This window comes from Capra hircus, chromosome 16 (assembly GCF_001704415.2).
Source record: "Capra hircus breed San Clemente chromosome 16, ASM170441v1, whole genome shotgun sequence".
NCBI lineage: Eukaryota > Metazoa > Chordata > Mammalia > Artiodactyla > Bovidae > Capra > Capra hircus.
This window is the reverse complement of record NC_030823.1, coordinates 59,707,618-59,732,779: the sequence shown is the minus strand read 5'-3', so window position 1 is coordinate 59,732,779 and position 25,162 is coordinate 59,707,618. Positions and strand designations below refer to the sequence as shown.

At 37.5% G+C, this 25,162-nt stretch overlaps 1 protein-coding gene across 4 annotated transcripts in view; it reads right to left on the bottom strand.

The window, feature by feature from the left end:
• The window catches only part of TOR1AIP1 (torsin 1A interacting protein 1), a 43,174-nt gene continuing 34,649 nt past the window's right edge, over positions 16,638–25,162 (bottom strand). For 2 of the 4 annotated variants that reach the window (XM_018060660.1, XM_018060661.1), the window contains 3 exons: positions 21,496–21,540; positions 21,091–21,147; positions 16,638–19,153 (listed from right to left, as the gene is read on the bottom strand). In XM_018060660.1, coding sequence (XP_017916149.1) covers positions 18,366–19,153; positions 21,091–21,147; positions 21,496–21,540 — 890 coding nt within the window. In that variant the 3' untranslated portion in view covers positions 16,638–18,365. The remainder of the gene's footprint in view (positions 19,154–21,090; positions 21,148–21,495; positions 21,541–25,162) is intronic. The other 2 variants (XM_018060662.1, XM_018060663.1) reach the window with 1 other exon arrangement.

Genomic DNA, 25,162 nt, shown 5'->3' with positions numbered 1-25,162 from the left:
TTGAAATTTTAAATAGCAGGGCATTGTTGATTGTCTGATTCCAAACTCTCTACTCACACAGACTTGCCCTGTGATTCTAAAACAAGGAATTTAACCTGGATGGACCTAGTGTTAGCAGGGATTCTGGTTTTAGGGTCTATTTCTACTTTCGTAATATAGGATATGACTTGAAGATGTGATGAAATTGTAGAGCAGTTAAATCCGTGGTAGGACCTACACTTTCTCCCATCCTGTTTTTGAGTTATTGGTTCATAGTGGTAGGGAAAGGTAGCTAGGATTAAGGAAGTACATCCTGTAATGTGTAAAGTTGACGTGAGAAGGACAAACACGCCCTTCACAGAGGGCCTGCCCTTCTTTGCAATCACAAAAAAATGCAGACCTGTTTAACATAGTGCGATGCATTTAGTTCTAACAGTTAATAAAAACTCATTGAATGGATGGATGGATGAATTCATTCCTTTAGTGAAGCAGATGAGGAGAACTAGTTGGAACTCTAAGACAGAACAAACGTCATTTCTTAAGTATCTTCTCATTCAGATCAAAGTAGCTTTGGAGACTGAATTATCTGGAAAATTGCTTCAAACCCACATTTTACTTTTGATGGCTAATCCCTCTTGTAAGATGAATATTGAAGTACTCTTGGCATAGCAACAGGAAATGGGGTTAGAGAGTTTCTTCCTTCCTCAATTTCTGATAAGGTCAAAAGTAAACAGAATTTAGCACACATCTGAGGCTGATAGTTTTTTTTTTTAATATACAGGATTAGAACCATAGATTCATTTATTGTGACAATTATGAGACATTGGAAACAATGGGTGTGTCTCAAAAATATTGTTTAAAAAAAGCATGGTTGGGTGTAAAAAAGCAACTTGCTTGAACAGATGTCTGCACTCTGACTTTTATGTAAATAAAAAACAAAATGATTCTATACTTATTCTGTGGGTACATGTGTATATACAAATATGCAACAATATATAAAAATGATAAACTCTGAAATTGAGGGGGAGGTATGGATTAGGGTGAGGTTGGATTTTGATCATTTTATCTCTATGATTTACTTCTATCTTCTTAGTTTTCCTCAACAAGATTAATGAGTGAGACAACTAGTATGTTTAAATCTAAGTACTAAGTCTTTCCCATTTTCCCCAAATTAAATTGTATACTTGTTAAGAACAAGAGTATGTCTGAAACATGTGATTTTGAAATGTTTCTAAGCTTGAAAAACTGTATTTTCCTGTATTTAATCTTCATGAATCTTCAAAGGTTAGCTTCTTTTTTGCTGAGTGCCTTCTTTTTAGTATTTTACCTACTGGCATTGCTAGTAAATAGCTTAGCTAACAGACATGGTAATCCCTTTACTATACAAAGGCAAGCCCTGTTTATTAGAACACTCAGAAAGACCATCTCTCTTAAGAGAATATCTTGGTTTCAGAGCTGATTTATGAACCAATTATACAAATGAAATGTGCAGTGAAACATCTGATAGCAAGACAGGTGCAATAAAAAAAAAAACAAAAAAACAAAACCAAAGACTATAAGTCTGAATGAGGTTGTGTGTAACCAAACCAGGTTAAGTTTTGCAAGGGATAAACCATCCTATTTACAGACAGTGGAAAATTTTAAGCTCTTGACAGGACATTTTCTGTGGCCATTCCTAAAATAGAAAAAGGCAGCTGGGAAGAAGACCCACAGGTTTTAATGAGGCTTATCAGCCACTAAAAACACTCCTGGAATCCCAGGATCGCGTGCTCCCCACCTGTTGAACAAGAAATGAGAACATGTGAGCATTTGGTTACAAATCCTAGAGCATGAACAGAAGGCCCACAAAATATTATAAGAGGCAAAAGCAGCTGGAATTGTCTGACAGAAAAAATGACAGGCAGAAATGAGAGTGACGGTGAATAGGTAGCTGCTTTGGGATTTATAAATGATTGCATATATCGAGCATGAATTGAAAAATTTGTGTCAAGCAAACATATATACTGATCTAACATATGTAGATAATTATTTTACACATATAAGTGGTTACAGTGTAACTATACAACTATTATATATTTATTTTATATAACTAATATATGTACTTATATAGTATATACAAGTAACTTTTGTATAACCTCCGATAACCTGTTATTCACACTGTCTTGCATAATTCCATGAAAACCTAAGGAGTATTTGCATCATAGAGATGAGCAAAGGTGAAGTGGGGTGCTCTCAGACACAAGTTGGAGAGGGCTAGAGGTGGTACTGGAAACTCCCTCTTCTAGATCAAAAACGTATTCCTGTTCTACTACACAGCATGGCTGTTCAAAGCAGTTAGATGCTCTTTGGAAAGAACACTGGGATATGAATTTCTGTGCTTTGGCTGAATAAAAAGGATATGAGTGACTAAGTGAAAAACAGCTGTATTTGCTGAGTTCATGATCTTTCTCTTTCTTGCAACTCTTTGGTGACCTATTTTTTTTTTTTTTTCAAATTGAAGTATAGTTTAAGTCACCTTTGGACCAGCACACACAGGTAATAAAGGAAGGGTGTATCCCAGCATGTTCATATGCAGCGCCCTGCCCTTGACCTCCTGTCAGGAACTTTAATCCCGAGTTCAGGCCAAAATGAAGGAGAAGTTGATTAGTTTTTTCATTTTGCAATGTAGTTAGAGTTTACATGCAGTTAATACTCTAAAACTTTACTTTTGCCCTGTGAACAGCTTACTTTTAGCGCAAGTATTTGATAGTAGTAGAATATAAATAATTTATGTTTGTGATTCTTGTCAGAAGTAGCAATGTCAGTATTATACACGGAAAATTTTGTGTTCGTGAGGCAGACTATAAAAGATTTACAGGAACTTGGAGATTAAGACAAGGGAAAGAGTGAATAATATTCTTGAGAAAGGACAACAACAAAAACCACCCCACTTCCCCTAATATGTTCCCATAGAGATTATAGAATTTTCAGAACAACTCTGAGTTGAGTAGGGTTAGGAAGTATGGAATAATTCCTAGATCTCTCCTGTTCATGCTCTTCCCCACCAAAAATAATGTATGACACACACACACACATAATTATTAGGACTTTGGATGTTAACTGACAATTTCATAATGGTTCTGTATTAGGTATCCAAAAATGGGTTCTACTAAGTAACCTTAACTTAGTGTGGATACTCTTGAACCTGGGAGAATTTATTTTTAAATCACCTCTCAAATAACTTCTACAAAAGCAGCCACGACTGACAACAAAAGCATTTTCATTGACTTGTTTACAGAAGATAACCGTTTTAAAAGTACATTTAATACAAATTTATACCAATAAATGGCTTTTGGTATCTGGAAAGCTGACCTAATGATATGAACAGAAAAGTAGATTAGATTCCTGAAATAAATTTCTGATTCCATCATCAACTCCTTGTGCATGCTTAAGCAAGTTATTTAATCTCCTAGTATCTTAGTTTCTCCTCCTATAAAATGGGGATAATAATATTTGCTATTAGATAATGTCAGCAAAGCACTTGAAGAACTCAGATGAAAGGCGCCAGAAGTATTTTGTTATCTGAGGCATGACCTCATACTGTCTGAAGAAATGAACTTCACCAGATTGCTGATTAGCCCAGCACCTTACTTCTGAACTTTTCCTGTTCAATTGCTTTTCAGCTTCATTCATTTCTATTTATACTCTTTATGCATTTCAACTTCATTGTGCTGTTTGTGTTGTTTTGAGGAGAGCTGATGCTTTGAGGAAACCATGATTTAAAGTGTTTTATGTTTGGTGTGTTCACTTATGTAAACTCATATGCTTACATTCAAGATTTGAAACAAATCAAAAAGTACTTGAACAACTTTCTAAGTAGAGGAGACAACTATAGCTATGAGAGTTATACGAGCTTTATTTATCTCTCTTATTTGCATTATTTGCATTTTATTTCATAATAAAAGGCAATTTTTAGCACAGATATATAGTCCTTCCTGTACACTCTGTGAACGATTTAAGGCAGATGTTGAGATGGCTATAAATTTTGATGTGTGAGTACCTTTTCTAGAGAAACAAGATAACATGCTGTAAGGGCAAAAGATTAGCCACTTAGAACCAAATCTGAACTAAACCTAACACACATCGATCTCAGGAAAAATGGCAAGAGTAAAGGGGCTCCTTCAGGAATAACCCACATGACTCAAAGAACAGACTTGCTGATTCAGTAACAATAAAAACTTAGAGGTGAAGACAGAGATAGGAAGTTGGCTGAATTTCCTGAACATGAAAGTATTTCATTCCCTCGGAGTCTGTCAATCTTGCTTATTCAAGGCTAATAAAAATGTTTCAGAGAAGCAAACCTTTGGTCTTTGGATTCCACCAGTTAACAGAAAATCTAATCCTTTGGGGCTGTTTCCAAAGGGAAAGATTTTACTGGAATTTGCCCAGTAAATTTGGGGTGTTGTATTTCAAGCGGCAAGTATGACACCACTCAAACCCAGCTTGAATCATCTGTTGAACAATGGATGGATTATGCACTACAAGAGATAAAGACTCTTTCAGAGGTGACATCAAGCAAAATACTTTGGACTTTACAGTATTTTCAGAAGTCATAACCTTTGCCAAATTTATAGAATGAGCATTGACAGAGAATTAGTTCAACTTACATGTAGTTCAGGCTTTCCAGGTGGCTCACTGGGTAAAGAATGTATCTGCAGTTCAGGAGACACAGTAGATGCAGGCTCCATCCCTGGATTGGGAGGATCCCCTGGAGGAGGGCCCGGGAACCCACTGCAGTATTCTTCCCTAGAGAACCCCATGGACAGGGGAACTTGGCAGACTACAGCCCATAGGGCCACAGAGTCAAACGCAGCTGAACACACACACGTGCACATCTAGTTCAACCTGCATTAAGATTTTGGAAATCAGAACCACAGCAGGCCTTAGTTATTAGAAAAGTATTCTTCCTAATTGAGTTTCAAAAAAATTTTTTAAACCAGGTTTTATGTCTATCCTGCTGCTGCTGCTATGTCGCTTCAGTTGTGTCAGACTCTGTGCGACCCCATAGACGGCAGCCCACCAGGCTCCCCTGTCCCTGAGATTCTCCAGGCAAGAATTCTGGAGTGGGTTAGTGGGTTGCCATTTCCTTCTCCAATGCATGAAGGTGAAACGTGAAAGTGAAGTCTCTCAATTGTGTCCGACTCTTAGTGACCCCATGGACTGCAGCCTACCAGGCTCCTCCGTCCATGGGATTTTCCAGGCAAGAGTACTGGAGTGGGTTGCGGTTCCCTTTTCCGTTTGTGTTTATAGAGAGGTACAAATTTCATCAGACTGTGAAGTAATCTTACAGGTCATGCATTATATTTTTTCTGACATAGCCATTATACGTTATGGTTTGTAAAACATAGTTTTAATATCATTTTCACTTCTTAAGAAGTAGGTATTATGAGGGGGTAGAATGTAGCATGATGGTTAAAAATGTAGACTCTGGAGTCAGATGATCTGCATTCAAATTTTATCTCTACCAGTTACTACCAATATAGCTTTGTATCTTTGTTTTCTCATCTATAACAGTGAGATAGTAGTACTATTTACTTCAAATGATTATGAAAATTAAATAAGATACTATAGGGTGGGCCAAAAAGTTCCTTCAGTTTTAAAGTAAAAATAAAACATATATTTTTCATTTCATCAAGAACTATATAGGACAGTGTATTGACCATTTTGTTCTACTACCTTCTGCCATTTTTCAGGAACTTCACAATTTCATTTCCAGATGCCTTTTACAGTTTTCCAGGGAATTGAAATTTTTTCCATCAAGAGAATTTTGTAAAGGAAAAAAAAAAAAGGAAATCCAAAGGTGTGATGTCTGGTGAACACGTGGATGAATCAAAATTTCCCAGCCAAGCTGTAACCATTTTTGCCTGGTTATCAAAGAAACATGCGGTCTTGTGTTATCCTGATCAGAGATTATGTGTTTTCTGTTGACTAAGTCCAGCTGATTTGCATGGACTGCTGCTTTCAGTTGGCCTAATTTAGAGCAGCACTATTGGAATTAATATTTTAGTTTTCTGGAAGGAGCTCATAGTAGAGGACTCCCTTCCAATCCTACCACATATACATCACCACCTTCTTTGGATAAAGGCCAGCCTTTGGTGTGGTTGTTGGTGGTTCATTTTTGCTTGCCCCATGACTTCTTCCATTCCACCTTATTGTACAATATCCCCTTTTCATCGAGTGTCACAATTTGTTTTTAAAAACTGAACGTTTTTGTTATATTTAAGTAGAGAATCGAATGCAAGAATATGGTCAAGAAGGTTGTTTTTTCTGCTTAACTTATGTGGAACCCAAACATCAAAGTGATTAACATAACCAAGATTTTCAAGGCTTGATTTGGATATTTTGAATATGTCAGCTTCCACCTGAGTGGTATAATATTGATTGTTCTCAATGTCTTAATTTGATTGCTATCAACTTCAACTGGTCTTCCTGACCATGCAGCATTCTCAAGCATAAAACTCTGCAAACCACTTTTAACATGTTCGATACAGTACAGCACCTTCTCCATACACTGCACAAATCCTTTTTTTTTTTTTTTTCATTTCAGGTGCGTTTTCACCTTTCTTGAAATAATAAAACATAATATGCTGAAAATGTCACTTTTTCCTTCTATCTTCAATACTAAAATGGCTACATAAAAAATCACCAACTTAGATTTTTTTAAACTGACAATTGTTACAATGCAATCTAACAAAATTCCTTTGAATGAAGTTAAAGGTAACTGTTACTAAAGTCAGCTTATGGAAAAACCTGAATGAAGTTTTTTGCCAACCCAATATATTTACAGTGTCAATCATGGTGTATGCTGCTGCTAAGTCACATCAGTCATGTCGGATTCTGTGCGACCCCATAGACGGCAGCCCACCAGGCTCCTGTCCCTGGGATTCTCCAGGCAAGAATACTGGAGTGGGTTGCCATTTCCTTCTCCAGTGCATGAAAGTGAAAAGTGAAAATGAAGTCACTCAGTCGTGTCCAACTCTTTGTGACCCCATGAACTGTAGCCTACCAGGCTCCTCCGTCCATGGGATTTCCCATGCAAGAGTACTGGAGTGGGTTGCCATTGCCTTCTCCAGTCAAGGTGTATGGCACATACTTAATGTTCAGTATACATTAGCTATTATTTGCTCCATTTATGGACTACACTAAGCTTAGAGCATGACACAGGAGGGGTGTCTCTGAGAAGCAGACTATGAAACAAAATTTAGTATGCTGCATGTTTACCAGGGAATGTGCTGGGTATGAATGAACACCTGTGGAAGGGTGAGGAAGGAAGCAGAATATCATGCTATTATACAGTGCTATAGCCTCAGCCAAGCTCATGGGGGAGCTCTGGATGCAAATGACCAATCCAAAATCCATTGTCTTGGGCTGAGAAAGCTAAGTCTATACATATTTTGTCAATCAGCTGTGGGATGTGCACCCCCTCCCTCTCCCCTGGCATAACCTTGGGTAAAGTGACTCTGCAGCTGAAGCAATCCATGAAGTGGCAGACTGTGAAGTTGTCCATTGGCCACACTCCCAACATTTGGCACAAAAATTTTTTACTTGTAAGCGGGTCTAGGTGGCACATCTCTGTTTTTAACACAGAGTGGTCTGTGCACCACTTGGAAAATAATCTCAACAAACTACATTGCTTGAGTAAAAGTAAAGTCTTTAAGGAGTCAAGGACAGTGAAGCTGAATAAGCCAAGGAAATACGAAAGAGCTATCAATAATACGTGTGAGATGGAAAGCTTTCTCCTTCTTCATAATCTCCCAGATTTGGGGGGAGGGTGAATTCTGGTAACTGGAAGCCCTTTGTTTAATGAACATTGCAATGGATTGGGGTTTGTGATGGAGCTGTAAGCTGGAAAGAAGCCCATGTACTTTATGTAATAAGGATCACATAGGAGGTAGCAATAGAAGCCAGCCACAGCGGATGCCACACAGAGGGGAAGAGGAGAATCCTTGGTAAGAATTTAGGTGAATAAAGTGGCTAATGTTGTACGCTTTGATGTGCTCAGCACTTTCTAAGTGCTTTCTACGTGTAACTGACTTAATCCTCACAATACCATAAAGGAAGTAGCTATATTACTTCTCCCTTTTTAGAGATGAGGAAACTGAGGCACAGAGAAGTAATTTGCCAGTGTTACTCATCAAAAAAAGCATGGAACTGGCATTGTAGGGTCTGTGCTCTTAGTCATCCTTTTCCAAGAGTTTCTGTGAAATTACCAATTTTTTTTTGTCTGTCACACCACATGTCTTGCTGGATCTTAGCTCCCCAACCAGAAAACAAACCTGGGCCACCTCCCCCTTCATCCTGCAGTGAAAGCCTAGTCACTGGACTGACAAGGAATTCCCAAATGGACTCTTCCTTAGGAATTTCAAGAAGTGCTGTCTGATATCAAAGGCTGAGGGCAGGCAAAAACAAAGGCTCCGTGGTATGCAGGCACAGCTAACAACTCGGCTGTGTGTAGCTATTTCGAAAATGATGAACTGTGAGTCAACACTTCAGGTTTCTAGTTAAAAAAGCACGATGTCAATGTGTGCCAATGTGAGTCAACAGGTAGGACTGTGTGATTGTCTCACTCTACTCAGAATTCTTTAGATCCTTGGTATGTGCAATATTGGATTCCATGAAGCTGAGCAAGAAGGTAAGAAAGAAAATGGCTTAAAGGAAAATCACAAATAAGAATCTACAAAGTTGGCAAACAAATCAATATCAAAGACCCGACCCAATCCAAAAATGAACAGAAGACCTAAATAGACATTTCTCCAAAGAAGACATACAGACGGCCAACGGGCACATGAAAAGATACTTAACATCACGAATTGTTAGAGAAATGTAAATAAAAACTACGATGAGGTATCACCTCGTACCAGTCAGCATGGCCATCATCAAAAAGTCTCAAATAATAAACGCTGGAGAGGATGTAGAGGAAAGGCAACCCTCCCACACTGTTGGTAAACTGGTACAGCCACTATGGAGAACAGTATGGAAGTTCCTTAAAAAACCAAAAATAGAGTTACCATGTGCGTGCATGCTCAGGTGTGTCTGATTCTTTGCAACTCTATGGACTGTAGCCTGCCAAGTTCCTCTTTCCATGGGATTCTCCAGGCAAGAATACTGGAATGGGTTGCCATTTCCTCCTGCAGGGGATCTTCCTGATGCAGAGATTGAACAGGGGTCTCCTGCATTGCCAGGTTCAGTGGTTCCTTACCGCTGAACCACATGGGACGCCCCAGTTCCACTACTGGGCATATATCAGAAAAGATAAAAATTCTAATTTGAAAAGACACGTATAGTCCAACGTTCAGCACTATTTATAATAGCAAAGACATGGAAACAACCCAAATGTATGCAAAAGAGGAATGGATAAAGATGTGGTACATATATATAATAGGATATTACTCAGCCATAAAAAAGAATGAAATATTGCCATTTAGAACATGGATGGACCTGGAGATTATCATACAGAGAAAAACAAATATCATGTGATATCACTTATATGTAGAATCTAAAAAAGGATACAAAAACTTATTCACAAAATGGAAGCATTCACAGATATAGAAAACAAACATGGTTAAAAAACGGGAAAGGGAGGGAGGAGGGGTAAATGAAAAGTATGGGATACATATCACTATATATGAAATAGATAAAAAACAAAAATTTACTGTATAGCACGGGGAACTATATTCAATATCTTATAATAATCAATAATGGAAAAGAATCAGAAAAAATATATATCTGAATCACTTTGCTATACATCTGAAACTAACACAATACTGTAAATCAACGATGATTCAATAGGAAAAAAAATCTACGAAGTTGGAAAAATACTTTGTATTTTTGAAATACAAAAATTCTTGGAGTTGAAATACTCCAACTGGTATAGAGCTTGAATAAACTGGAGGAAAACATCATATATGTGGTTTTAGAGACTCTCTGCACAGTAGTAAGGATAGGTGTTTTAAACACGGACTGCCTGTGTTCAAATCTCTGCTTTAATATTTTTAACTTGGGTATTCTTAAGCGTCATTTTAGCTTTTCTGTGCTTCAGTTTCCTGACAATAAAGTTGGGGTAACAGTACCACCTTGCAGGCACATCATGTGAAATGCTGGACTGTATGAAGCACAAGCTGGAATCAAGACTGCAAGGAGAAATATCAATAACCTCAGATATGCAGATGACACTGCCCTACTGGCAGAAAGCAAAGAGAAACTGAGGAGCCTCTTGATGAAAGTGAAAGAGGAGAGTGAAAAAGCAGGCTTAAAACTCAACATTCCAAAAATGAAGATCATAGCATCTGGTCCCATCACTTCATGGCAGATAAATGGGGGAAAAAATGGAAACAGTGACAGGCTTTATCTTCTTGGGCTCCAAAATCACTGCAGGTTGTGACTGCAGTCATGAAATTAAAAGACGCTTGCTCCTTGGAAGAAAAGCTATGATCAACCTAGACAGCATATTAAAAAGCAGAGACACTACTTTGCTGACAAAGGTCTGTATAGTCAAAGCTATGGTTTTTCCAGTAGTCATGTATAGATGTGAGAGTTGGACTATAAAGAAAGTTGAGCACTGAAGAATTGGTGCTTTTGAACTATGGTGTTGGAGAAGACTCTTGCGAGTCCCTTGGACTGCAATATCAAACCAATCAATCCTAAAGGAAATCAGTCCTAAATATTCATTGGAAGGGTTGATGCTGAAGCTGAAGCTCCAATACTTTGGGCACCTGATGCAAAGACCTGACTCATTGGAAAAGACCCTGAAACTGGGAAAGATTGAAGGCAGGAAGAGACGGGGACAACAGAGGATGAGATGGTTGGATGGCATTACTGACTCGATGGACATGAGTTTGAGCAAGCTCCAGGAGTTGGTAATGGACAGAGAAGCCTGACTTGCTGCAGTTCATTGGGTCTCAGAGTCAGACATGACTGAGGGGCTGAACTGAACTGAAACGAACCACCTTGCAGGGTTATTGTGAGAAATCAGTTTATACATACAGGACTGTTGAAACAGTGTTTGGAGCATTAATAAGCACTTAATAGTTAACAAAAACTAGAATGAGGGACAACTTAATATATATTCAAATACAAAAATCTTGATATAGATCTTTCCCATCTTCATTACAGACAAGGTAAAAGAAAGTCCATTGGAAAAAAAAAATAAGAAAGTCCATTGAAACTTTGAGATATTGAGAGCACATTAAAAAGAGTTTCTCGTCAAGAAAAGGACATAACAACTATATTTAAATGTTCTCTTATGGGCTATATAGAAAGGAGTGTTTCTCTTCTTGGGTTTAGCCTAAGAATGGTGCTCTCTAAAAGTGAGAAAACAAACTCTTAAAAAAATCAAGTTTGAATCAGGAGTACGTGGTCACTTTCTACCTCACTTGCCTAAGAAACAGACTGAAAACTAAAGAAAGCTCAGTGTGCTTGTGAGGGACTTAGAACAAATTAATAATAGCCATTATACATTAAATTAGTAGCTGGAATTTTTTTTACTGTGCCATTCTTTTTTTCAGCATAGGAAACACTGCTGCTGCTGCTGCTAAGTCACTTCAGTTGTGTCCAACTCTGTCCGACCCCATAGACAGCAGCCCACCAGGCTCCCCCATCCCTGGGATTCTCCAGGCAAGAACACTGGAGTGGGTTGCCCTTTCCTTCTCCAATGCATGAAAGTGGAAAGTGAAAGTGAATTCTTTCAGTCGTGTCTGACTCCTCGCAACCCCATGGACTGCAGCCCACCAGGCTCCTCCGCCCATGGGATTTTCTAGGCAAGAGTACTAGAGTGGTTTGCCATTGCCTTCTCCTAGGAAACACTACACAGAAGCAATGGGAAAAAATCAGAACACATTTGTAGCAGGGCTACAAAAAGGACTTGCTTAGGTCAAATTTGTCAGACAGAGCCATGACCAGGACTCAGATTTTAAAACTTCATTGTTGTTTCCACTACCTTTAATTTCCTTTCACTGATTTTTTTAAAAGGCAAAATGAATAAAAAAGGATACCATCACATTATATGAAGGCTTATAAATTTGAGGATGTATTCAGTTGTCCCTTAACTGTGTCTGCCCATTCCTTGGCCTGACCTCAGAAGACTGTACAACTCTATCCCCAGCCCACAGATCCTATTAAAGGGGTGACCTAGGCGTCTATGTTTAATTATACATTCTTTTCAGGGGTCAGCCCATACACTGGACCAAGCCAATCAGGTTCACTCTCTTGGTGTGTTTAAGCCACAAGGGGGAAGTTGCTGAGGCATAGCAAGCAGGAAGTAGAGAGGCAGAGGGAACGTCCATGAGGTCTCCATGCAGAACAGTCCTCACAGTTCCCATATTTTCCCACCTTGGAGTCTAAGATCTGTATTCTTATAATATCTACCTTATCCCACCTTGGAGTCTAAGATCTGTATTCTTATAATATCTACCTTATCCCTCCTTTTCTCTTTTGTTGATTAGACAGGATTTTTATTAACAATCAAGTAATTCTTGATTACATGAGTCTCTACTACAAAATGCTAAAAGTCAACAGACAGATATGTAGAGATAAGGATTTAGTCTACCACTGTGTACTTAGTATCTGGGGAGAAGAGAGATGAGCTAAATAGACTGAAAATATATTTTTAGTAGCACAGCACTTTGAAGAGTCCTCTATGAGGTGTTTTTCTCCGTAATATTACATTCAACCACCAACTCTCTTCTCAAATATTTTTCTTATCTATCTTCTCTCCACATGAATAGCCATCTCTTATCTAGACTATAATTACCCTCTTAGGCAACATGAAAAGATGTAAGGAAACTTGCTAGCTCTTTTAAGAAAACTTTAATTCAAAAAGATACATGCATACTTATGTACATAGCAGCTATTTACAATAGCCAAGACATGGCGACAACCTAAGTGTCTATCAGCAGCTAAACAAAGATGTGCATATACGCATATATTAAGAAGAACAAAATAATGCCACTTGCAGGATACTGCAAACAAGGGTAGACCTAGAATTACACTGAATGAAGTAAGTCAGAGAGAGAAATAGAGGGCCTCCCTGGCAGCTCAATGGTAAAGAATCCACCTGCCAGTGTAGGAGACGTGGGTTTAATTCCTGACCCAGAAGATCCCACAAACTGTGGAGCAACTAAGCCCATGTGCCACAACTACTGAGTCTGTGCTCTAGAGTTCCGGAGCCACAACTACTCAGCCTACCAGCCCTAGAGCCTCGGCTCCCCACAAAAGAAGCCACTGCAATGCAAAGCCCACACGCTGCAACTAAAGAGTAGCCTCTGCTCACCATAACTAGAGAAAAGCCTGCTCAGCAACAAAGACCCAGCACAGCCAAAAATAAATAAAAATTAAACTGTATAGAAAAAAGAGGAATACAAATACCGTGTTATCACTTATACGTGGAATTTAAAGTGACACAAATGAATACATCCACATTACAGAAACACATTTACAGAGAACTGACTTGTGGCAGCCAGTGGGGGAGGAATGGTATGGAAGGGAAGGAATGGGAGTTTGAGATTAGCACATAAAAACATTATATATAGGATGGATAAACAACAAGGTCCTACTGTATAACTACAGGGAATTATATTTAATATCCTATAATATACCATAATAAAAATAACATGAAAAAGACTATATACATACCTGAGTCACTACTGTAGAGCAGAAATTAGCACAATATTATACATCTAATTTCATTGCAAATACAATTTTTTAAAAAAGAGGTATAAAAACATCCACTTCTGCTTCATTGACTATGGTAAAGCCTTTGACTGTGGATCACAACAAACTGGAAAATTCTTAGAGATAGGAATACCAAACCACCTTACCTGCCTCCTTAGAAACCTATATGCAGGTCAAGAAGCAACAGTTAGAACCAGGCATGGAACTGACTGGTTCCAAATCGGGAAAGGAGTATGTCAAGGCTGTATATTGTCACCCTGATTATTTAATTTATATATGCAGAGTCAGTCAGTCAGTCAGTTCAGTTGCTCAGTCGTGTCCGACTCTTTGCGACCCCATCAATTAAAGCACGCCAGGCCTCCCTGTCCATCACCAACTCCGGGAGTTCACTCAAACTCATGTCCATTGAGTCAGTGATGCCATCCAGCCATCTCATCCTCTGTCATCCCCTTCTCCTTCTGCCCCCAATCCCTCCCAGCATCAGAGTCTTTTCCAGTGAGTCAACTCTTCGCATGAGGTGGCCAAAGTACTGGAGTTTCAGCTTTAGCATCATTCCTTCCAAAGAACACCCAGGACTGATCTCCTTTACAATGGACTGTTTGGATCTCCTTGCAGTCCAAGGGACTCTCAAGAGTCTTCTCCAATATGCAGAGTACATCATGCAAAATGGTGGGCTGGATGAAGCACAAGCTGGAATCAAGATTTCTGGGAGAAATATCAATAACCTTAGATATATAGATGACACCACCCTACTGGCAGAAAGTGAAGAGGAACTAAAGAGCCTCTTGATGAAGGTGAAGGAGGATTGTGAAAAAAAACTGGCTTAAAACTCAACATTCGAAAAAATAAGATCATGGCATCGGGTATCATTACTTCATAGCAAATAGATGAGGAAATAATGTCAATGGAAATAATGACAGGCTTTATTTTCTTGGGCTCCAAAATCACTGCTGTTGGAGACTGCAGTCATGAAATTAAAGGATACTTGCTCCTTGGAAGAAAAGCTATGATCAACCTAGACAGCATATTAAAAACCAGAGACACTACTTTGCTGACAAAGGTCTGTATAGTCAAAGCTATGGTTTTTCAGTAGTCATGTATGGATGTGAGAGTTGGACCATAAAGAAAGTTGAACCCTGAAGAATTGGTGCTTTTGAACTGTGGCTTTGAAGACTCTTGCAAGTCCCTTGGACTGCAAGATCAAACCAGTCAATCCTAAAGGAAATCAGTGCGGAATATTCATTGGAAGGGCTGATGCTGAAGCTGAAGCTCCAAGATTTTGGCTACCTGATTCCAGTTGGCAAAGAGCCAACTCATTGGAAAAGGTCTTGATGCGGGAACGACTGAAGGCAGGAGAAGGGGACGACAGAGGTCGAGATGGTTGGATGCCATTGCCGACTCAATGTACATGAATTTGAGCAAACTCAAGGAGATGGTGAAGGACAGGGAAGTCTGGCGTGCTGCAGTCCTTGGAATCGCAGTCAGATATGACTGAGCGACTAGACAACAAATATGGTAGTGGGAATGTGCTAAATGTGGTGTCAGGAGTAATACAGGGTGAACAAAAGCATAAAGAGGCACCTGCACCAGTATTCCATAGTAGGGACATAAGGTTTCAGCGAATTTCTGCCTAAAAAATAAAGGCTTCAGAACAAGTAAGAACTGGCAGAGCATAATTAGCAGAGACGAGAGAGAAGGCAAGATATATGAATATTTCGGAAGTGCTCAAGAGTATGCAAAAAGACTACAATTTGCAAATTGCCAAAGATTTCTCCTGTTTATCCTCAGACGATGGGTTACATTTCCCCTACCATCCAAAAGAACCTGAAAGCCCAACAGGACTTCTCTGAATCTAGGCCAAAGACAGGCATAAAGCAGGAGTTTCCTCTTTTTCCAAGGCAATGGCAAACAATGGAAGACTTCTCAGTTTAGTTTCCCAAACTCAGGACTTACACTTTCATCCCAGGTTGTTAAGGTCAGTAAAAATCTTCGCAAGATTTTACTCTGTGGCCTTGATAAGGACAATGTAGAAAAGTCCACTATTTTTTTTTTGCAGTCAATGAGAAATGCTTCTTCATACTGTGAACATCAAGTCCACTTTCTGATGATCCAAGATCAGAGGTAAATTTGGCTGTACAGCTTCAGTTTAGGTATTAACTATGCAAATTCTAAGTTATAAATTATAATTTCTTAGAGACTCTAAGTTTCTAAATTCTCTTCATAGAATGAAAACCAGGTTTACTTCCAGTTTTTGAGGATTAGAGATTAAGAAAACTTTTTAACAAGTAATATAAGAAAGTCATTAAAAGACGGGAAGGAAATTATGTTTACAGAAATCTGTAAGGTCAGCATTGCAGTGTGGTTTTCCCTGGGCCCATGTAGTCACCCAAAGTCACAATGGCCTAATTTCTAGAGGCTCAAGTTCCTATTTTCAAGCCAATGATTTATTACAATTTCACCTTCAAAAGTATTATGGTAACATGAACAAAACAATGTTTCAGGCATCAATGATCTAAAATACGGATGTTCTTGAGCACACATTTTTAGTGAGGGCAACAAAATCTTACCCTTCATGTGTATAAAGCATAAAAATATGTATATGATTCACAGTCTGTATGAAGTATTAAAATTTCATGGGGGTAGATGATTAGGGGGAAAAAAAAAACCCTAAAAAGGTTCCTTAGAGAGGTGAGAATGGAAAAATTGAGAAACATGTGTAGATTTTTACCAAGTGAGGAATACTTTAATTCAACTTTCGTGATAGTTCAAAATCCCCAGATGAAACAGAAAACCACAGTGATTGTATTTTCTACCAACGTACTTGTGAGGAGCTCCAGTTTTCTCTTTGCCCTTTATTTCTCCAAGCAGAACTCACTAAAATTGTTCAAGTGTAAAGAAAACCCTAGGAATTTTTTAAAAGGTATACGAGTCATTAAACTTACAACACAGAGTACAAACCAAAAAAGTAAATTTATTTAAATTACTAAAATAGCTTTTAAAGTCATTTACAGATTAGCTGCTACAATTATTTTTCCTGATATAAGTAATATTATTTTAAAATTTTGGTCAATGAAACAGTTAATAAAAACATCTGTTTCTCCATATAATACATATATGTATAAAATAAGCCTTTTCAAAAATTCTTGTTTTAGAATCCTCTATAAATCAAGAATATCTGACTTCTGACAGTGTCAGGAACAGATTATAATAAGGAGTATAAACTTACGAATACTGGTAGTCCTAGTGGGAAGAAATAAGACCATATTCTACCATCAGTTATGGGATCCTCAAAAGGTAAATGAAGAAGCCACTGACAGGCTTTAGTATTCTAAAAGCAATATTGCCATTTAAAGGTTTGTAGACAATAAAAAAATAAAGCTGATCCAGAATTTTAAGATTCTAAGAAAACCAAAGCTGTTGACAGATGAGAAAGGTGTTAAGAGATGCAAAGTTAAAACTGAAATACTATGGTACAGTTATGTACAGCAGTACATCTTAACATCCTTCATATATAGTAAACTTCACTTTCTTTTTGGCTTGAGGCACTCAACAGAATTTATCATGTGCATAGTAAATCTTTATACTTGTTACAAGAGTGTCATTAAAGGACGTAGACTGCAACAAATGGACATGCAGAAAATCAAAGCCCTCTTCAGTCACTGAGGAGAGGTCGTTGACAAAGCAGTTTACCAATTTCTGACATTATCTTTCTTAACAAAATTTTCAGGATATGAACAAAATAAACTGCCTGAATTTGCCTGTTCTTAAGCGCCAAGTGAGCAAATATACTAAACCTCATCATATACATGCTTCAGAATCCTTGGGAGGAGTAAAAATTTCTTCAAGGAAAATAAAAGTCCCAACAGAATTCACTGAGAATGGAGTTCATATAGCTATGTTTGATGAACCCCAGGTGACAGTGACTTTTTTTTTTAAATTTCTGAGTGTGCATGGGGTGGCTTGCAGAATCTTAGCTCCCCAACCAAGGATGGAACCCAGGCCCTTGGCAGTGAGAACATGGAGTCCCACCCACTAGACCATCAAGGAATTCCCCCAGTGACTTATTTTAATATTTCATCTTGAAGACTTTTCCTCCCCTTTCCTTCTCCATTCCACAACTTTTCCCTGGTCTCCTTTTCCCTGTCCTCCAAAATTAAAGAAAAAAAGAAAGAAACACCCAAACACTCACTCAGATGGCCCTTCATTATTTTTGTTCCTATAAGGAGAAGCTGACTAAGGAATTCACATCTAAATGATGAAAAAAGAGAACAAAACAGGAAAGCCCACAGTTGCGCTCAGGGAGCTGTCTTACTAATAACAAACTCTGTGAAAAAACACCCAAGTTAAAACATTAGGGAGGATTTATAGGAAGGAGCCAAATCCCTCCCACTGGTCATACCACAGGAATAATGATTCACTCCAGAATTTAAGTAGATCCTCTATGGAACTGTATATAATTTATAGTCTGTAGATATCATTAACAGATCTCAGTGGGAAATGAGTCTCTCAGGTAACAGATAATTAGGCTGAATAAACAATACAGATGTTCCATGTTTACCTAAGAACCTAACGTCCTTTAAAAAGAAACCAGGTCTTTCAAAAAGAGCTGAGTGCTGTCTGGTTAGAAAGTTTGAAAAAATTCTCAGCACTTGAGACATAATTTTCTCTTCTGTCTTCCTTTAAAAGCAGATGCCCCTTTTCAGGTCATTTTCAGGTTGTACAGGCAGGACTAAGTGAGAAATACGGCTCCAGAGCCCACTCAGTTTGTCTGGGTCCATATGCTCGTAGGAGCTGGGTGTGTTAGAGTTGGTGAACTTGACTTTGAGGAAATCTCTCACTTTTTCTTCAATTTCCTTGAGGCCCAGATTGGTTCCAAGTGTCTCTTCCTCCAACAAGACGGTCAGGACTAAGGCTACATCTTTGAAGGCTGCACTTTCGTGGTCACAATACTTGTAGAAGATCAAAGTAGAGTCTGCAGGCAGTGACTCAAAGCGGTGGACCACAGCTGCTTTCTGGCCATTTCTGAACCCAGTGCTCAGTTCCTGATCTACTTCTTCTTTGACAGTATCACTGTCTCGAGCAGCTTTGCCGGCCCCATCAATCCGGATGGCAGGAACACTACGGAAGGAGGAGTAGGCATCAGCGATCTGTTCGCTCAGACACCTGAGTGCTTCTTCAGCATCTCGGGCGGCAGTGAGCAGCAAAATCGCAGGCTGAGGCTGAGGTTGGGAACCATTGAGATGTTTTTCCAGTAATGTTTGGCTCCTTTTCCACAGCTTCTCATCTTGACCTTGGTACTTATTCATCAGTTGTTTCATCTGGTTCTGGAACTCTTGAACAGCAGTGGTTTCTGCTTCAGGAGGATGAGTGTACCAAAAACTCCCAATGAGAAGAGCGGCTATCACAACAAGGGGCCAATACCACTTTGTCTTGACAGAAGATGCACTTCTGGGTTGCCCAGTCATTTCTGCTCAGGAAAAAAAAAATGACACACACAAATATTATTTTCTTAGATTCAAGAGCAAGTGACTTTTAAAGCCCACATTAATGTTTACAAACATTAGCTAAGAGAGGGAGGAATTTAAAGAAGGGAGCTGATAATTTACTTTCTTAAAGAAATAATTTAACACATGTATTTTAAGTTACGTATTTACTTATGTATGAGTATGCATATGTCTCTTCAATATCAAAATGATAGGAAGTCTCAGAGGAAAAGGAGAATTTAAGTATATGAAATGGCATATGCAAATAGGAAAGAATATAATTTATAAAGCAGAGCTATCATTACTACTGCTAATATTTGGGAGATAAACAATATTAGAAGACACTTTACAAAATAGTTTTAAATTTAGAAACTAACATGGATTATTCTCCAAGGCGAAATATTTAAGTATAAAAAGGGATAAACAAAAGGATGCATTATAAATGAAATCTTCCATATAATTGCACTGATGCCTATCTTTTGTGGCATGCAGTTGTTAATATTGGCAAAATTTCGTTTGTAACTCACTCCTAATTATTATTGGCAATGATATCAGTTTATATTTACCTAGTGCTTTGCAGCTGCAGTTTATAAAGCATTTTCTCATATACCGTATCATTTAACCTTTTAAATATGATAGCAATAATATTTTTACTTTCTATTTATGGACCCTGTAGACCAACAGATCTCAAAGTACGGCTGGTAGGCTATCTCAAGATCTCCTCAAGGGGATCTTTGAGGTTAAAGCTGTTCTCCTAACACTAAGATCTTATTCACCTTTTCCCCGCCATATTGATATCTGCACCAATGGTGTAAAAAGCCGTGGTAAGAAAAACAACTGCTGCTTTAGATGAATCACAGGTCAGTGGCACCAAACTATACTAGGAATGTCTTTGTATTCTTCACAGCCATGTATTCAAGGTTATCAATTTCATCTAAGAACATCCTCCATGAAGCATTTAAAGCTATTTACCTTATTAAAACTCAATCCTTGAGTATAACATTCTATGTGAAGAAATGGGAAGTATATATAAAGCACTTTGTGCAACTGAGTTGTGAGCTGAACTAGTGCTTTTTTTCAAAGAATTTTTACTGGAAAGGACAAGTGATAAACTCTGGCTAGTCACACTTCGTATTTGGGAGATGTTTTCTTGAAAAGGAACAATGTGAGCCTCTTGCTTTCAAGGAAACTGACAATCTTTGTTCCCAGTGATAAAATTTAAGGTTTCAAGTGAAAATTAGAGTTGCAGGATATCTGCCATCATGAATTTAACAGCTCCCAATACTTAAGACTTCTTTGTCTTGAGACTAGTGGTGATCTTAACAAATGTGATCTTTTTATATTGTATTAAAAACATGTCAGCATTTGGAAGATCTATATAACTTAGTGAACCAACCTTTTCCAAATGACCAGTGATTGATATTCAAAGAACAAGAAAGACCAATGGGTTTTAAGAGAATGTAAAATGTAACAGAATACAAAAAATTCATTAATATGGCTTCAGATTTCATATTTCAAATAACATTTAGAAACTAATGTTATCTGAGTTTGGGAGAATATCAAAAGAGAATATTCACAACTGTCTAAAGACTATTAAAACATTATATATCTATACAAAGCTAAATTTTTGCGGATACCTCAACCAAAACAATATATTGTAACAGGCTGAATACAGAAGCAGAATGAAATTCCAGCTCATTTTATTAAACCAGGCATTAGAGATTACAGAAAACACAAAATTATTAAAAAATAATTGACAAACATTAAAAAAAATTTTTTTTCAGCTTTAATCTCTAGGTAATTATGGACAGGTATAACCTTTTTTTTCCTCAAAGGTCTCTAGGGATACTTATTAACTTTCCTAGTGGAAAGTGGTATTGAGACTGAGACTCATTTAATAAAAGATGAACAGACAACTTACGTTGGTTGGAGGTTGATGGAGATTGGTTTCCAAGCTCTGATTTCTGAACACTGTCATCTAATGATAGGAGTAATAAAGATTATCAATTTATGTTTCATAATTTCAGTATTTCCAATAGAAAAAAGAAAATTTCACCAAGAGAAAATATGGGAGAGATCAGCCAGAAACAGAAGAAAAAGCAGAAGATTCAGGTGTCTAATAGATTGACAGCTGTTTGAGACACAAGACCCATTTTTTTCATAATTATTCATGGCATGTAAGAGTCGAGTACAAAGCATACTCTTAATACATTAGTTTTGTGAGAAAGCCTTGAAATTATTTAATTTGGAGTGGTAAAATTTCCAGGACAAAGGTACAAGGACAAAGAAAATAAGTACAACTATAATAAAAGGAAACATATTATACCATCTGAAAAACTGCCATATATTGAACGCTTGCCTGGTGATGATGCTGTGAAGAGGGAAAGAAGGACAAAATATGGATTATGGATTACTGAGCTATTTGGATAAGGGATTTTTAAGGTAAAACTCAATCTTAAATCTTCTTATTTTCCACCTAAAACTGACTCAATACTGCCTCTGGTGCTTCTGACCATTACAAATATCACTAATATTTTTGAAATTACACTAAAAAACTTTTCACCATTCCTGTTAATAGACAATTCTGTTTTAGCTTTGTGGCTAGTTAAACAATAGATATCAAAAATAATTTTCTCACAACTCCATCAAATCTCTATATCCATTATTACTTTAGAAAACAAATAAAAAACTATCCAGCTCTTTCCTTTTCCCCTCCATCATTTTTAGCATGGTGACAGATTTTAACATCTAAGAAAAAGGAAATGGAAAGACAGCGTTAAGAAGGCGAAGAGGCTGAGTTATTCATTTGTATGATCTACGTTACCAATACTGTCATCCATCACTTGCCTGGAACTTCATAGCTTTCATGCGTATAAGTGATCTTTCTTGTATTTACCAACATTTTTCATTGGAGAAACACTGGACTAAACTGGAGGAATACAATTTATGCTGTTGTTTTTAATAGAAATAGCCTTATGTCTGGTCATATCACAAAAAACCTCAAATGAAACAAAATGACATCAACCTTAACTCTAAACTTAATAATTGCTTTGCAATTACTAGTTTAGTCTAGCAAATGTCATCATTTAGAAGCTTCAAAGTTAGGTCACCAAAATTAAAATTAAATTCCACTAGATAATGTTTATCTTAAATACTTTACTCCCTGACTGCAAAGATCAAATGAGATAATATACAAAAAATCTGTGACATAGATGATTATATTAATAATGGAGAATAGCTAAATTAGTTATTATGAAACATATGTAACATTTATAACTCATAGAAATAGAATTAAGAAAATCAAGTTAACACAAGCAGAACTCCGATTTACAACAGCATCAGAAAGAAGAAAATATTTAGGAATAAGACTAATCAAGGAGGCAAAAGAATTATAACTGAAACTTCTAAAACACTGATGAAAGAAATTAAAGCAGATATAAGTAAATGGAAAAGACATCCCATGGTAATGGATTAGAGAATATTCTTAAAATGTCCACACTACCAAAAGCAAGCTACAGATTCAGTGCAATCCCTGTAAAAATCCCAATGGCATTTCTTTTTTATAGAAAAGGAAAACAATCCTAAAATTCATATGGAACCACAGAAGATCCCAAATAGCCAAAAATACTTTGAAATAAGAACAAAACTGGAGGCACCACACTTCCTGATTCCAAAAGATATCACAAAGCTAGAGTAATCACAACATTATGGTACTGCCATAAAAACAGACATAAGAGACCAATGGAAGAGAATAGAGTCAGAAATAAACCTAAGATGTGGTCAACTGATCCTCAATAAGGGTGTCAAGAATACGCAATGAAGAAAAGACAGTCTCTTCAAGAAATGGTGTTGGGGAAATTGGATCTCCACATATAAAAGAATGAAACTGGATCCATATCATATACCACACCCCAAAATCAACTCAAAATAGACTAAAGACTGAAACTAAGAACTGAAATAATACAACTCCCAGAAGAAACATGGGGCAAAACCTTCTTGAAGCTGGCGTTGGCAATGATTTCTTGGTTATGACACCAAAAGCACAAACCACAAAAGTAAAAATAGACCATGGGATTACATCGAACTTAAAAAAGCACAGTGACTTATGTGACTAAAATCACAACATCACCTCACATTATCAAATGTATTGTGTAGCTATTATCAAAACAAAAGTACAAGCTATGTGGAGAAGATGTGGAGAAAACAGAACCTCTGTACACTGTTGGTGGGAATATAAACTGGTACAATCTCTAGGAAAAGAATTATGGAGGTTCCTCAAAAGATAAAAATGGACAACCATATGATCTGGCAATCCCACTTTTGGATATATATCCAAAAGAATTGAAATTCTGATCTTGGAGAGATATACGCACACTCATGTTAACTGCAGTAATATTCACAATAGCCAAAACATGTAAGCAAACTAAATGTCCATTGACAAATTAATGGATAAAATGTGATATACACACAAAATGGAATTATTATTCATCTTTTAAAAAGAAGGAAAATTTGCCACTTTTGACAACATGGAAAGCATTATTATCCAGAAAGAATGAAGGGATGGAGCCAAAGCAAAAACAATACTCAGTTGTGGATGTGACTGGTGATAGAAGCAAGGTCTGATGCTGTAAAGAGCAATATTGCATAGGAACCTGGAATGTTAGGGTCCATGAATAAAGGCAAATTGGAAGTGGTCAAACAGGAAATGGAAAGAGTGAACGTTGACATTCTAGGAATCAGCAAACTAAAATGGACTGGAATGGGTGAATTTAACTCAGATGACCATTATACCTACTACTGTGGGCAGGAATCCCTTAGAAGAAATGGAGTAGCCATCATGGTCAACAAGAGTCCGAAATGCAGTACTTGGATGCCATCTCAAAAACAACAGAATGATCTCTGTTCGTTTCCAAGACAAACCATTCAATATTAAAGTAATCCATCCAAGTCTATGCCCCAACCAGTAATGCTGAAGAAGCTGAACAGTTCTATGAAGACCTCCAAGACCTTTTAGAACTAACACCCAAAAAAGATGTCCTTTTCATTCTAGGGGACCAGAATGCAAAAGTAGGAAGTCAAGAAACACCTGGAGTAACAGGCAAATTTGGCCTTGGAATATGGAATGAAACAGGGCAAAGGCTAATAGAGTTTTGCCAAGAGAACACACTGGTCACAGCAAACACCCTCTTCAACAACACAAGAGAAGACTCTACACATGGACATCACCAGATGGTCAACACCGAAATCAGATTGATTATATTCTTTGCAGCCAAAGATGAAGAAGCTCTATACAGTCAGCAAAAACAAGACAGGTAGCTGACTGTGGCTCAGATCATGAACTCCTTATTACCAAATTCAGACTTAAATTGAAGAAAGTGGGGAAAACCACTAGACCATTCAGGTATGACCTAAATCAAATTCCTTATGATTATACAGTGGAAGTGAGAAATAGATTTAAGGGACTAGATCTGATAGACAGAGTGCCTGATGAACTAAGGATGGAGGTTCGTGACATTGTACAGGAGACAGGGATCAAGACCATCCCCATGGAAAAGAAATAAGCCATATACAGATGTGCAAATACTTCATGATGTCATTCATGTGAGGAATCTAAAATAGTCAAATTCATAGAAGAGGTAGTTTTAAGGGCCTGGGACAGGGGGATATCAAGAGATACTAGTCAAAGAGTACACAGTTTCAGTTAAATAAGATGAATAAATCCTAGACATCTACTATATAGTACCTGTATTTATTGTCCTATATATTAAAAACTTGCTAAGAGGGTAGATCTTATGTTAAGTGTTCTTATCTCACACACATAACAATAAGTAAAGAGGGTGGGAAAAAACTTGGAGGTGATACATATGTTATGGCATAGATTATGGTGATGGTTTCACAGATGTATGCTTATGTTCAAACTCATCAAGTTGTATACATTAAATACATAAGTTGTATACATTAAATGTATGTCAGTTACAGATGAATTGATAAAG